Source organism: Silene latifolia, chromosome X (genome assembly GCF_048544455.1).
Source record: "Silene latifolia isolate original U9 population chromosome X, ASM4854445v1, whole genome shotgun sequence".
NCBI classification, from domain to species: Eukaryota; Viridiplantae; Streptophyta; class Magnoliopsida; order Caryophyllales; family Caryophyllaceae; genus Silene; species Silene latifolia.
Window position 1 is genome coordinate 69,414,848 of NC_133537.1, and position 16,513 is coordinate 69,431,360.

A 16,513-nucleotide genomic window follows, 5' to 3' on the forward strand; every position below is an offset into this window, starting at 1 on the left:
AGTAATAGAGTCCACTTCATGCTTTCCTCCTCTAGTAGCCTTACGAGGTCTACTATATTGTGAGTTATGGACCGCCATTTCCTCAATATTGTTCCATGTTTGATTATCATCAACTTCGGTAAACATACCATTTGATCCCATATTGAGAATATTTCGGGAGTCTTCATATAGACCATTCCAAAATTGTTGTATAAGGAACCACTCGCTAAGTCCATGATGTGGATAAGATCGGCAAGTATCCTTGAATCTCTCCCATGCTTCATACAAAGAATCCTCATCCCTTTGTTTGAAACCGGTGATTTGGGCTCTCAACATGTTAGTCTTCTCCGGAGGATAGAATTTATTGTAGAAAGCAAGTGCCAATTTCTTCCAAGAGTCAATACCAAGAGTAGCCTTATGTAGGCTCTTTAACCATTGTTTCGCGGAACCAATCAATGAAAAAGGAAATAAGACCCATCGAATTTGGTCTTGAGTCACTCCGGTTTGAGAAATCGCATCACAATAGTCACAAAAAGTCTCCATATGAGAATGAGGGTCTTCACTAGGCATCCCACCAAATTGACTTCTCTCAACTAATTGTATAAATGCGGATTTTGCAATGAAATTACCGATCAAATGTTGTGGTGTGGGAGTACCATTTGGTAGGTTCTCCTCGGTTGGTACGGAATGTGATGAAAATTTAGGCATTGTGGGTTGATTTTGTGGTTGGTTATGTGTTGGGTTATCCTCTCCTTCTCTTGCAAAAGGGTTGATGAACTCAATGTTATTTGGTTGAATGTCCACAATCTCACCAATACCTCTCAAAGTATTTATAGCAAGTCTTCTATTGTTGGTCAAAGTTCTTTCAATTTCAAGATCAATGGGTAACAAGTTACCTTGTGATCTCCTAGACATGCAAAATATCAAACAACTTGAAAACAATTAGAACAAACCTTGAGGAGTTTGACTTCCCCAAGGTAAAGAAAGGCACAACTAAAAACAATCAAAGAAAATCAAATCAAGTTAACACCGTCCCCGGCAACGGCGCAATTTTTGGTCGGTGTATGGATATCGGTTACTTGTCGTTAAGAGTTACCTAGACTAAAACAATATTTATAACTTCACAAACTACTCTACTTTTAGTAAATAGGTAAGTAAAGGTCGGATCCCAAGGGACGGGTATTGATGTAGGATTTTCGATTGCAAATGGTTGTGTCTAAGGGTGTGACAATTTGGGTCGAGGTAGGAGATCAATTAAACTAAATAAAAATGTAAATAAAGTAATGAAAGCAAGCAAGATGATTAAAATGAGATGTAAACAATTGATTAAAGGCACTAGGGTGTCATGGTTTCATAGGGGATTCATGGGATTTGATCATACAAACATGTTTCCTACTAGATGCAAGCAATTATTGTTGTGATGGGATCGAGTTAGTGTATATCTTACAATCCCTAAGAAGGTTTGGGTCTTGGAGCCGAATCGATTAGATTGTACAACACCTACAAGTCGACTTAATCCTCCCTATCTAATTATATGCATGGTCTAATGAGACTCGAGTTGGTTTATGTCTTACAAGTCTCATTGAAAAGGTAAGTGATGGGTAAAAAATGCAAGGATTCATAGGCTCGCATTTCATCAAACATAACATGTGCATAAGTTGAAATCACAACAAGCATGCAAATTAATTATGAAAACATATTAGATTAAGCATGAATCAATCTCCACCTCTAATTCCCCATTAACTCTAGTTAAGGAAATTACTCACTCATTATCAAGTTTAACATGCTAACAAGGTTATCAATCATACTAGCAAGGCAAAACATGATGAACAAATGAAGATGATTAACAATAATTAAAAAGGAATTAAGAGAGAATTATACCTATAAAGATGATTTCAAATAATAACGCAAAGAATAATAGAAGTACTTGATGATTGATGGAAGGTTGTCAATCCTCCAAATAAACCCAAATAATCTTCTAATTACCCAAAATAAATGATGAACGATAGAGAAATTAAGGAATGATTAAGAAATGAGATTTGTATTATTGCTAAATTAGGAATTGATTATAAGATTAAGAGAGTATTAGGACTTGATTAAGATAAGATTAAGATCCTATTAAGATGACATCCTAATCTAGGTAGTACAATGGGGTATTTATACTAGAGATTAGGTACAAAGATTAGGGTTACTAAGGGCTTAAATGACTATTAAGACCCTTAACAAATGTTGAGGAAGTGCTCCTCTCCAAGGAGATGCTCATCTTCGTTTTGGTGGTCTCCAAGGAATATGCTCGTCCCGAGCGTCTAGGCAGCATGGACGGTTGGTTCTTCATGGGGATCCGAGCGGATTGTTGTGAAGACGCTCGGATCATTTGGCTCAAGACGAGCGTCTTGGCATCGGGACGCTCGGATTGTAGCAGGGAGACGCTCGTCCTGGGAAGGGAGACGCTCGTATTCCTTGTCAGTCACTTCTCTTCTTTTCTTTCCTCAACAATTCTCGGGGATCTTATTGGAGATGCAAGGATCCTTTCATCATTGCCGAAGGTATTTTATTTCCTACATAGGCCTTCTAGTATTGTCTTCCCTTTGATGCTTGGTCATTGAATTTGATCAATTTAGCTCCATTTTGCCATGAAAATGCAAGGTTTGCACTCCTTTTCTCCCAAGGGATCAAAATCTCAAAGAATATGCAAAACGGGAAACTAAAGGTAGTAAATGACCTAATTATGCACTAAAAAGCATAGGAACGAGGATAATTCGGGGACTAAATATGCTCAAATATGAGTCACATCAAGCCCAAAAGCCTACGGCTCAAAATATAAACGATCCTCCGCCAAAGAAGCACTCGGCCGAGTATGGGTGGATACTCGGTCAAGTATGGACTACTCGGTCGAGTAATCCACTCCAGTAGCCAACGTCAAAAACACAGGAATCATACTCGGTCGAGTACAGACCATACTCGGTCGAGTATGCTTTACTCGGTCGAGTACACTAACATACTCGGTCGAGTAGACACAACCAGTAGCTACTGCTATGCACACCCAAACAACACTCGGTCGAGTGCTTGGTTACTCGGCCGAGTACTCCCTACTCGGTCGAGTACCTGCCCTGCTCGGCCGAGTCAAGCCAAAAACGAGTTACTGTTATCCGTAAACATATCTATACATGCTTTTTAACCCTATAGATACATGCAATATATCATTACTCTTTAAAAGCCACGTAATAAACACGTAACATGCCATCATATTCCATACTAAAATCCAAATCAGTAAATCTCGCCACTTTTTTCACATGTTTCCACATACCACATCTCATACCGCATTATCCAACCATTCAAGTTTCAAGCACCACACACATACATTGACTTGACACACAACAATTCCCCCCTGGTGACCGGTTTGAGATCGTAAGGGTCTTAGTGCGACTTCGGGACGTCTCCCAAGTCCTTGCGGTAGCTCCAAACAACTCTCTCCGGGTTCATTTTATTTAGACTCCCTAAGTTCATTGGTTTCATTAGTTTTAGGTGCCGGAATCGTCGGCTCTGATACCACTTTGTAACACCCCCTCATACCAAGGTACCTTACCAAGGACTACCCTAGCATGAAAGGATGTTACCATCTCGATTGCCCGACGTTAGTATATCAAAAGCAACAATCCAAAACACGTTTATTAAAGTACGAAAGAGTAAAGTTTACATCGTCTCAAGAAATCCCAAATAAAGTAATGTTATGAAATTAACAACTACAAACGACACTAGAACTCTTGACAGTAGAAGCTAAGCTTGTGTGGTGACTCCCCATGACTGCCCCAAAGCTAAACGACTGCATCACCTGTCACATTCTTCTCACCATCCCCGAATGGATCACCACAGATTTTACAAAACAACAACGAGGTCAGTTACTGAATAATAAAATAAGACAAGTACAACAAGGTAACCAGCTGTTCACCATCCACTCCGTCTCCCGATCACACACAATCACTGACTACACACCAAGGTGTGTAGCCCTGCCAGATTACTCATCGCAACAGGTAATCCTCGCCGCCAGTGGGGGACCGCAGCCAATCCCCACCTAAACCCCGGTCATCAACGAGCGATAACCCTGTCCTATTAATGTGCACATCCCCTCCCATGGCGGGTTCCACGAAGGGCGAAGTTAGGGCGTGGAGCCACTCTCGCAAGTGACTCCACTTAGCCGAGGACACACCTCGCGAACCAATATCATCATCAATCACCACAACACCACCACCCATTCCAATACTCCAACAATAATAGATAATCACAACAACAATTACCACAATCGCAATACAAACTTAATTCAATTAAACAGGAACTGAGTAGGGAAACCCTACCTTAGCACAACAGCAAGAACACAAGCAAGCGCTCTAGAATGGTTCCTCTACGAAGTCTTCGCCTAACAACAATCACATAACAACAATTACTATATGCAAAACCCCATTGTCCCCCAAATCATAATTAAAGCCAAGCCCTAACATATGAATCAATGAATTATAGAAACAAAGACTTACCGACGATGAAACAAAGGAATGAATGCACTTGCTAATGATCACACACACTTTAGGGAGAGATTTGGAGAGGATTAGAGCGTCGTTGAGTGATTAAGTTTTGTAAAAGTGTAATTAGAAACTGATTTACGTTTTTTCAGTTAGTTTTACCAAACAGAACCTAAAAAAAAGATGTTTACGTTACAAATCGTGTATTAACAAACATGTAAAAGAGAAATGTTATATTTGGAGTTGAATAGAGGGAGTATCATTTTAGGTATCCTATTTTTCTTTTTATAGTATTAAACATACAAAAATGTGGGTTTTGTGGTTTATTTGACCAACTACACCTCACTTTATCACTAGTGGGTTGGGGAGCCTTTATAGAGGCTTGCGAGGTGTGATGTGTGTCATCCATGTGATTTTGGCACGCATTTCTATGCATTATATTGTGTGTTTTGCCATTATTCTCCTCGATATTGACTACTTTGGATTGTGTTGTGGTTTATGCAGGTTCGGGCCCAAATATATGGGAATGAGCCAAAACCCATCACTTTAGAACACTGAAGCTTGTAACCTTTGTCTTGGTAACTGTGTTAGGGAGCTGAAGCCAATCGGCCATGGTTGGAGGATTAGTCGATTGATAGAAATTATTGGTCAATCGACTAAAGTTATTATAGCGAGGGATTTGCAAGCTGAGTTGGTCGATCGACCGGTACAATAGTTGTAACAACCCTTTCTTACCCGGTCAAGGTAATGGGAGGATGTTACCATCTCGGTTTTCCGAGGCAGTGTTTCAAAACTCTAATTGAATAACAACTTAAATAACATGTTTAGTGTTTTACAACTGAAATAATAAATGAATAATAAATGTGAACAAGACATTATACAACTTGTCTACCATCTAAGGTATCTATCTCTGGCACTCGACTCCAAGTCCGATGCTCGTCCCGTCTCCCGTGTGACATCAAACCAACATGTACTTAACCTGCTCCCCATATGATCGGAAATATCATATGGATCGACACAGGCCACCCCGGAAATATGTGACATTTTACACACAACCCAAACACGTCAGCTTCAATAAATAAACACGACACGGTGAAATATGTAAGTATGCGATATGCTAATAAAATGCATCACCCATGATTATACAACACCACACCGGTACCGGGACACGCACAGACGTACCCACAACCACACCGGTGCCAGGGACACGCCCACAACACCACATCACACAAATAGGTGCTCAGAACACATCCGTGGTACCGGGCCCGAGAGCGACTCGGATCCCCTGCCACGTCGTGCCTCAACCACACGAGTCCCTCCTTACTCAAGTTATTAATGTGCACATCCCTCTTGGAGTGGGAAGCTCCAAGAGGCGATTCAAGCGTAAGACGGTCTCACAACCATCTTACGTCTCCTCACAACAATATCACCACCAACAATTTCCAACCACTACATATTTCACTAAATAAATGCATCCCAATATGCCAATATGCTCATTTTACAATGAATATGCATAACTCTTGCCAATTGTGCCTCTTTCTCATACATTATGAATGTCAATCATGCCACATGCCCATGTACATCAACAACCACATGTTATAATGCAAATCCAATGACATTATGAAACCAACACTAATGACTCATCATCATGTTATGAAGAAATCCAACAATACTATGAGGCTAACAACAATTATCCACAACAATCATGTCATAAATCAATAACAACACAATAATGACACATGCAACCATTTATACTTATTGAAACCGAGTAGGATTAACCTACCTTTTAGCATACTCCATAAGCCACTCAAAACCACCAAGTATCCATCTCATAAAACCGTCTCATCCTACATAAATTACATAATAACTATCACAACCAACTACTACAACAACTAACAATGCTAATTAACCCTTAATTATCCACTTAATTACTTATATTACCCATAATGATTACTAATTAATCCACCTACCAAAACCCCCAAATTCTAGGGTTTGAGTCTCAAATGAAAGTGTTCAAATTAAAGGTTAAAGGTAGTATGTCACTCATCAAGTGATAAGGAACAAAGGAGTGGTTGAATCTTGTTTATTCTTCACCAATAGTTGTAGATCTTGAATTTTGAATGGAGGAGTTTATTGAGTGTGTCGTGGGATCTTGAGAGATAAAAGGATAAGGTTTGATGAGGAAATCTGAAAAAATGTTTAAAAGGTGATAAGGACTACCTGCAACTCACACGTATAAACATGGACAGCGACATGGTACTTGGTCGAGTGCCCGGTTCACTCGGTCGAGTGAACCGCCACTCGGTCGAGTGTGTCAACATCAGAATGTTTCACCAAGTTACAGGTCTAACTTGGCCCCTCACTCAGTCAAGTAAGCTCTACTCGGTTTAGTACTTGATTTACTCGATCGAGTATAGGTCTTATAAACTATGAAGTATTACAATAGTTGGTCGGACTCTATTGATTAAGGCCCATTAGTCATTTATTTATCTTAGTTTATGATTTATTATTCAAGCACTTTTGTAACACATTATTAGGTTATGCTTTTTCTACTCCTAAACATCCTTACGTTAAACTTTCTACAACTTTTTAGATCTAGTACTTTGTAATTTCTCCTCTACTCTTTGCGATTGAAGCTTGGTAATTTAATTAATCTTTGTTCTTTATTATTCCTTGTTATTCTTTGTTGCTTATTTCCATCTTCCCTCCCTTGATTATTAGTTTATGCTCAATTACGTATTACTGTCGTCTCTTAATTATGAATTCGCCAATCATCTTTATTATTATCATTGTTAATTCCAATATGAGTAGTTAATTCTATTGCTAGGATTTAGGGAATGCATGGATGATTACAGGTCTTTAATTAGGTTATTAGATCGGTCAGCACTACTTTGTCTTTATTGTTAATTGTAGTATTTAACAGCGGTTTATTGATTAATGCGCATAATCGATTAAACTGAATTGGTAAACCCCGACTAAGATCGAGAGCCTTGTGACCTGAGGGTTAGACCTGCTACAAACATTAGAGCGAGTGCCCTGATAAGTTGCGAGAGCTCATTAGAAGCATTCTAGGACGTTTAACGATCCTATAGGACCTTATCTTTACCCTTTAGACTGATAATTGTGACCGACATGTGACCTTAATTGCGACCAATAATTATTCATGGTGAACCGATAATCCTAGTCATTCCTCTCTATATTTAGTTCTTTATCTCTTCTCTTTAACCCCTTATTTTGTTTGTCTTTAGTTTAGTTTTCAAATCAATCAAACCTCAATTGTTACGAGACGGGATTTAATTTAGCAAATAGAACATTTAAGTCTCCCTGAGGATACGATCCTAGCTATATTGGTTAGAGTTTTAGAGACCTTTTGGTTATCTTTAATAGGTATACGATCAGCTTGTCAAGGTGCTTAATACAACTTGCGCTCGCCATGCCCGAGCCCGACACGGATCCGAAGCCAAACCAAATGAACCATTTGTTAGATCTAGGTCTAATAATCCGATCAGCTGAGGATACGATCCTAGCTATATTGGTTAGAGTCTTAGGGTATGTTTGGATAGCAAAAGTGGAGGGAAAGGAAGTGGAGGGGGAAAGAGGGAAGAGAAAGGGAGGTAAGGGAAGGGGAGGGCAAATGGGGTGTGGGTGTTTGGATACAATTTCTTCCAAATCTTGTCTATTGTGGAGAGATTTTGATTTGCTTTGAAGGAGGGAAAATGGATCCCTTCAAATCTCTCTCCCCTCCATTTCCCTCCACCCGTATTTGCTATCCAAACAAGGTCAAATCCCCTACTCTCTCTCCCTTTCTTTTACTTCCATATCTCCCAATCCAAACACACACTTAGAGACCTTTTGGTTATCTTTAATAGGTACTTGTCAAGGTGCTTAATAGTTAATACAACTTGCGCTAGCCATGCCCGAGCCCGGCACGGATCCAAAACCAAACCAAATGAACCATTTGTTAGATCTAGGTCTAATAATCCGATTAGTTGACGGTATAATCTATGAACCGACGTCTATCCCTCTGCTATAAAATTTGGCAAAAGCTGGAAAGGCTAAAGTCAAAATTCAAAGGCTGTGAAAAAGGGGTATTAGTGGGTGGGTAAGCATGAAACTATTGAAATTCACGTCTACAACTTTCCTAACAATGTGTTAACTATAATAATAACAAAAAACGGATAAGATAAACACTGTAACATTAACTTTTAACCAGAGAAAAGGAAAGAAACAAGTTGATATTGATGAGAACAAGTGCATTGAATCAAGTAGGAGTAGTAGAATTAAATCCAGGGAATGGCCTTCAATGGTTGTGGTTTGGTTTCATAACACTGTCCCTTATCTCAGCTGCTATCTTCATCATATTCTCCTGTGCCGATGGTGCTTCCAACGACGAGCGCGACGGTGATGGTGGTACGTATGGCGATAGTGGCGGTGCATGCACTGCTGCGTGCGGTGCTGGCTGCGGAGGCTAAGGCAAACATGTTGCGGTACGTATTAGAATTGTTACTTACTACTACTCCGTATTATGTTGCCCACTCTATTCAAACTTCAAATCATTTTTTTTTTTTTTTCACATCTTGTGGGTAGTATTTTTAATCAAAGATGAACAAATGATTGAAACGGATGAAATATTTTGTTACAGTAACAACTTCTGTCCAGTCTTCCTAGAATTTTGCAATCTCAACCTGTTCTTGTGTAATGAATATGAATGTAATTTGGTACACAAGTTCAATTAATCCCCGTTTTATAATTGAAATGGTTACCCAATGTTCTGAGTACGAAACGGGGCAGCAAGGCGGCAAGGGCGATACAGCTTGAATTGAAATGCTTAGGTGAATTAAGGTGAACCAAGTGGTGTTAGTCTAGTGGTAGCCGGGTTAAACCTTGAAGCTTGCAGAAATGCAGGAGTTGAGAGGTTCCGGGTTCGACTACCAGTTGGGGCGATGATCACTTGGCCACTGCAGCCTCCGAAGGGGTGGCTTACATGGTCCATGCGGTGGTGCGGGCATGCATGGACCCGGGAGATTCAACCCTTCGTCATCAAAAAAAAAATGAAACATGGGGAATAATAACGCTGAACACTAACAATTTGTAGGGTATAGATGACCAATACTTTTTACTCCCTTGACAGATAAAGCTGCTCAAGTAATTTTGCATTGAATTATTGGGAACATATTAATTAGTTACTTCATCTATAGACGATGAAATCTTCGATAGATTATCTTAATTTTTACGTCATAGACTCGTATACAACAATCATACATTGAAAAGACTAGATTAATCAGTCTGATGACAAGGCTATATTGGAGGTACTCAATAAACCAAGATCACTTGTATTTCCTGCTTTTGACTGGTGCTCTTGGAATCTTGCTTATAAACTTAGCGTCCAATTTCTTGTACATTCTCTTCATGTCACTTCTCCCTTGTGTGGCAAGATAGTTCACCTCCCTCTCATATCGTTCGTACATAACCGGTATTATGATCAGGCACAAGAAAACTGTACATACATTTACAACCAAGATTAAAACCCATTACTGTAGCTAGTAATTAACATGTCCAATTTTGTAGTTTTATTTGACGATGTTTGTGACACTGATTCATATATTTAATCAAAACTTGAAAATCTTACCAACGTAGACGACATTAAGAGCGCTGGAGTAGCTGCCGAAGATGGACAATACCCAAAGAAGGGCCATAGCCTGAAAAGTATTAAGGAAAGAGCATAATAAAATGTCTGGGGATATTTCCATGAGAAGCTGTGAAGGGTAGACATAACTGCATACCACAAAGAATCTTGCCAAATCTTGTCCGCATGAAAGCCTGTAGAATTTTATCAACAGCTTGTTTACTCTTGAATGTATGTGTCTTGCTGTTGATTCTGATACTTGGATGTCATATATGGTCGGTGGCCTCCTGTACGTTAATACGAAAATGTTACCATTACGGCTTGAAATTGATATTTGCTCGGTAGTAGAAGCGCCAACAGGTTTGTTTAGATGGTGACGTTTGTAAACTCAAACATTAGTATACCATCTATCGTGACTTTACCAGCAGCAACGTTCGAACGCAATTGTTATGCGACAAAACGAGATTGAACCAAAAAGCATAAGCAAATGAAGGGTATGTATGTATGTATGTTCGTACCATCTAAAGAAGTTAGAAGCTTGAATCCAGGTGAAAAGGAGGAGCATGGAAAGCATAAGAATGTAACAGAGCATGGTGACGAAATGGAGTTCAACCACCTCAAATAAAAACCATATTGTGCTAAACCCACCAAGAATTGATGCCGATAAAGTCTTATTCCTCCATAACAACACATCAGCAACTGCATTATATATTAACCCACCAATCAATCAATAAAATAGAATGCAAGATCAGATTAACGCAATTGTACGACCTACTCTTGATCCTCATATATGTCGGAATTAACATAATTTTATTACCTCTACCGCTTCCAATAATGGAATGCAATGGGCGGTTTGGACCCAGCCAAAATCTCGCTGCTGCCTGTGATGAGCCCGCAGCATGAACATCATATTCTGAATAGACCGTCATTATCAATAATTGTTTGTTGTTGTAAGTTGTAAGTTGTAAGTTGTAAGCTGTATGTTAGTTGTGTTTTTGTAGATTTGAGATTATGAGTTGAGGTTATATATATGTAGTATAGACGTATAATGTATGAGATTAAATACGGGCTTAACAGATTCGAAGTAGCTTATTAGCAAAGAAATGTATTATGAGAAGGAAGGGATGGCTTTGGAATGTCCTTGAGGTTTTGAATTGGCATGTCCTTGAGGTTGCTTCACGTGCCCCTCTTCTAATGCACTGCACTTTGCATCAAATGCTTCTATGAATATTTAACTGATTGTAAGATTCCTAGTATAGATCCCCGTAATGAAGGTGGTATATAGAGTTTTTATTTTTTTTAGTGTATTATTTATACTTTTAAAATTTGTATTTTATTAATATTTACTACTTTTTAAGTAGAAGACATAAAAGATATTCCCTCCATTAACTCCAAATACAACAATTTTTTTTTTTTTCACAAAATTCATAAATAAAGAGAATATTTACGATTCCTTGTGATCTATATGAAAAAATATGGTCACGTGAGATCTTGTTATTCACCTTCAAGAGTAAAATAAGAAAACTAAATTTTTATATTTTTTCATAATGTAAACCAAAGATATTTACGCTACAAATCGTGGTTTGTCAACGTGTAAAGGAACTAAGAACAACTTTTTGCTAAAATGGGGTTTAATTTTACACAAATTCTCATTTGTGACGACACTACCCATCACAAACTTGCGACGGGTCGGATACATACCAAATAATAAGGAAATGAGGCGGGTAACTTGTGCAAGTGGGCTGAGTAGTTGATACTTTGTCTCCTAAAGTGACAATAGAGATTAAAAAAATAATATTTATTTATAGTTCTAAGGAGGCAAGAACATCATATACTTCTCTAATGCAGCTTTTTGCATCACAAATTTTCATTTCAGGATGACGTGTCGCTATATTAGAGTATTAGAATAATTGAAAAAAAAAACACAAGGAATCATTAAAAAAAAAACGAATCTGACATATTGAATTGAATTAGGATATTCCATATTCAAAATGGAATATTCACTGTTTGGAATAGGATATTGATCTTTCAAAATTCTTTTGATTTAATTATGTTAATTATGGAGATTTTTCAAAAATTAATATGTCAAATACTAAAATCATGGAGATTATATGCTAAAATCAATTATAGCAGTAATCTAATCCTAAAATTTTAAAGTTTGAGAACTGATTGCCATTATTTAAGGGAGGAGAGTGTTAATAGAATTAAAAAAAATGACTGATTCCTAAGTCAACGAAAGTAGGAATCATTTAACAATGAAGTGTGAATAGGATATGTATGATATCCTCCAAAAAAATATAGCTAATAAGTTCTCAAAACACTCTAAGAGAAGAATCACTATAAAATACACATCCAACCGACTCATCTCCATCCTTCACAATTCACAAAAAACCGAGGCCGATTAATTAAACAATCGAACATGCAAATGATCGGGAGAGACCTAAGTTGAACTTGAAGTCAAGGAGGAAGATGATTCTAACTACACTAATTAAGCAAGGCAATGACGTAGAAATTGGATAGATCCCGTCAAATCGTCATCAGAATTATGCAGGAAATAAGATTGAGAACAAGACCGATCAAAGATCCCCTAAGCTCCAAACCACCGTGTCACCAGACAGTCACCCTTCCAAACAAATTTTAAACCGCCGCTCGCTCATCGTCATCTACAAATCATTACCTTGAAATTTCTAAGTCTTGATTATACTAATAAACACAATATATGTATAGTTCATGTATAGTTAATAATTCGAAAATAATAGCTTTGTAAATAAGCTATATGTATATCTTTGTTATTATTAAGCGTATTGTGGACATGGGCCACAGGCCGGTCTGTGGATTTGGGCCACCTACCGATCTGCGGTCACGGGCCACCTGCACGCCAAGCCAATCTGTGGACATGCAGCGGTCTTTGAAAGCCACGCTCGGCGGCGTAAAAATGCTTTCGACTGGATCGTTTTAGATCGGTCGGTTTCGTCTCGGCAAAGGTCTCGAAACGATTAGAGATGTTCGGAGTCGCCACCAAGCATTTATGGGATGCTTGGAACCCGTTCGAATCCACTTTATACCTAGGTCAATCAAGGCAAAAAGCGGTGTTTGACATAGGTACTAAAGATAAGGACTCGTCCCCCTTTTAGCATTCTATGCCTAAAATGACTCTCGTACGCCCTGGATAAGGCCATCCACTACCCAAAGGTTCTGAGTAAGGGGTGAGGGTACGTATTGGGAAGTCCTTTAATCGGACATCCAATCCCGCCCGCGTTAGCGGCCTCTACTGATCGATCGTGGTTGTTTAAGTGCAAAAGTTGATAAAACGGTGTAAATGCATGAATGCACATCCAAAAGTTTTAACCTAACATGTGAATATTTCCTAAGTCGGTTGTTTATGCATGTACCAAGAAATTGGTGTCAAAGTTGGATTTAGATTGATTTGCATGTGAAAACGGAAATTAAACATCCATTTACCATGTTCGGGTTATGATGCTTAACACGATCCATATATTGAAAAAGGGTGTCAAATGACAAAGTGTAAAAACATAAGCTTGTCAATCTAATCCGTCACGTATTCATATTAACCGTAATCGGGATCGTCTTAGACAAGTGCTAAAACGAGACCGAACAGTGTGTTTACGATCGGTAGGTCGTAAACACGTGTCGATTTTGTGACTTAGGAAGTCGGTCTAGAAGTTTAAGAGAGAGGTGAGGGGCGGACGCTCGCGTGAGTTTTTTTGGTGTGTGAAAGGTGGTATTTATAGAGAAATGGGGGTGGTAGCAAGTCGGTTAAGTTTGCTTGCTGGCCAAGGGCATGCCTAAAGAGGCGCGAGCTACCTTGTGATAAAGTGGATGTATTGTCCCTTTCAATTTGGACGTGGCCTTTGCTCCATCCATTGTTTGGTTGGTTTGATATGTGGTGTTTATATAAGATGTCGTGTAACAATATGGGCATCTAGTAAGATGATTTTGGTGTTACTTGGGGTTGGTGTTTTGTGTCTTTGACTCGGGTTTGACCCGTGTGAGTCAGGATTTGAATTTCGAGTCGGTTTTTGGCCCGGTGTCAGTTTATACTCTAATTAGGGTCATTTTAATGCAAATGGCAAGATAAAACCATTCATGGCATTATTTTCGACATTCGAGATTTGGTTTGACTCAGGTTGACTCGAGTTGCGGGTTTCTGAGTCGGTTTTGGGTCCGAAGACAGTTTTGACTCTAGTTAGGGTCATTTTAATGGAAATGACATGATAAAGATATTCATGGCATTATTTTTGACATTCGGGATTTGGGTTGACTCGAGTTGCGGGTTTCTGAGTCGGTTTTGGGTCCGAAGACGGTTTTAACTTTAAATAGTGTTATTTTAATGCAAATGAAGTTAGAAAACCATTTTTGAAATCATTTTTCATATTCGAGTAGTGCATTAAACCGTCTCATGTATAATGTATAGCCAATCCACGCATGCATATCGAAAACACGTTACAATCTGATCATCATCGGGTGGTTTTTGGAAGGTGCAGATACTAGTTATCTACAGAGCCCCCACTTTGACTGAGGCTTGGACAGGGCGAAAGTCAAAGTATGATCTCCAGGTCAATCGAAGATTACAACCTGAAGACCATTGCGACGTCGAGGCGACTCAAAAGGGTTTGAGCCAAGGACCTGCCGTCGAGAAGGGCAACGTCGAGGCGACTCGGGGATTCGAGTCAAGGACCTGCCGTCGGGAACATTTTAGAGTTTGTCGACTTCTGATGCGAGTCGTTTAAAGTCCATTTGACTACGTATAAAGGCTCGCCGACCATAAGAAGGAATCATGCCTGAGGCATCTTCGGGATACGTCCTTGAATCTTTTGCGCGCAAAGGCTCGCCAGCTGGTGTTGAAGGCGGTGCGTTTTGAGGCTCTCCAGCCATAGGGAGGAGTCATACCTGAGGCATCTTCGGTATATGTCCTTGAATCATTTGCGCGCAAAGGCTCGCCAGCCGGTGTTGAAGATGGTGGGTTTTGAGGCTCGCCTGCCATAGGAAGGAGTCATACCTGAGGCATCTTCGGGATATGTCCTTGAATCATTTGCGCGCAAAGGCTCGCCAGCCGGTGTTGAAGGTGCGTTTTGAGGCTCGCCAACCATAGGAACGAGTCGTACCTGAGGCATCTTCGGGATATGTCCTTGAATTGCTTCTTGTGTGCGTGTAAAGGCTCGCCAGCTATGTTGGTGGTGCGTTTTGAAACTCGGCAGCCATAGAAAGGAGTCATACCTGACGTATCTTCGGGATATGTCCTTGAATTGTTTCTTGTGTGCGTGCAAAGGCTCGCCAGCTATGTTGAAGGTGCGCTTTGAGGCTCGCCAGCTATCAATGGTCGAATGATCGACTGTGGGAAATAGCCTGAAACATCGGGCTTATTTCAAGATATTGTCTGGTAATGACATCCAACCAGGTTGACGTTGATAGGTTCGGCTAGGGAGCAACGAACTCCAACTTGATGAACTCCGTAGGGATAAATCATTTGAGCAAGGCTCTCTGGAAAACCATTTAGGGAGAGCGCTGCATCGTGATTATGAACGACGTTGTGAGGATATTTGAAAGACCTGCGTGACTTCTATTTGAAAATCGGCACTCGCTGGGGAGTTAGAAACTTCTCAGGACTCGCCGGGGATATGAGTTGCTGCTCGTTGGGAGGTAGCGTACGTCATGTAATCGACAGGGTTAAAGCCCTTGGACTCGATGGGTCGGCGTTTGTTGGGAAGAACCCAATACTTAGCTGGAGTGTGTTTGTCTTCTCAAAATTACCTGCATGGTTAGTGACCAAACAAATCCGCAGTCGCATAGACAAGCACGCCGAATGCAAGCATATAATCATGTACGCACATAAACATGTGAGCAATTAGCATAAAAGCAAGTAGCATGTAAGCATATAAGCACATAAGAACATAAGCATGTGAGCAGTTAGCATATAAGAAACTAGCATGTAATATCTCACGCGAAGGGAGATAGAAGTTTTGAATGTTGTGAAGCTTAAATGCGAGTCTTGTTACTCGTAGATCTGTGATTTAATAGATTGGAGACACGTGGCTGTTGGTATGCTGACTCATACAGACGCATACTAACAGACTGACAAAAGGGCAGTCGTGAATGTGATATAAACTCGGTATCGACACGACACGGGGTGACTCTGACAGACTTTTCACATGTGTGTGCAACTCCTTAACCAAGAAAGGGTGACAACGCGTATAAAATCCTTGAGGTAGAAGGTCCGCTAGGCTGGGGAACACGAATTGATTATCTTCTCCAGACATCTTTGCCCTTGTTTGCTTGTTTGAGATCCCTCCCTGAGGCATGATGATTCGGAGAATGGAACCAAGACCTTGCCATCGTCCGAATCGAGCACTAGGCTATGGGCGGTTTTATTTTG

General features: G+C 39.8%; 1 protein-coding gene and 1 non-coding gene across 3 annotated transcripts; one reads left to right on the forward strand and one right to left on the reverse strand.

The window, feature by feature from the left end:
* Nucleotides 1–208: 208 nt before the first annotated feature.
* On the forward strand, nucleotides 209–315 carry LOC141624916 (small nucleolar RNA R71). The gene has a single exon (XR_012534718.1). It is a non-coding gene; the product is annotated as a small nucleolar RNA R71 (small nucleolar RNA).
* A 9,291-nt stretch (nucleotides 316–9,606) lies between these two features.
* On the reverse strand, nucleotides 9,607–11,384 carry LOC141623390 (reticulon-like protein B14). Of its 2 annotated transcripts, XM_074439507.1 has the most exons (5): nucleotides 10,937–11,384; nucleotides 10,638–10,818; nucleotides 10,277–10,406; nucleotides 10,123–10,192; nucleotides 9,607–9,990 (listed from the first exon to the last, which is right to left on the reverse strand). In XM_074439507.1, exons 1-5 carry the CDS (start codon nucleotides 11,046–11,048, stop codon nucleotides 9,821–9,823), a joined length of 663 nt encoding a protein of 220 aa, XP_074295608.1. In that variant the 5' UTR covers nucleotides 11,049–11,384; the 3' UTR covers nucleotides 9,607–9,820. The 2 variants fall into 2 exon arrangements, with proteins under 2 accessions (XP_074295608.1, XP_074295607.1); XM_074439506.1 differs by having other exon boundaries at nucleotides 10,123–10,406; nucleotides 10,937–11,129.
* Nucleotides 11,385–16,513: the final 5,129 nt, after the last annotated feature.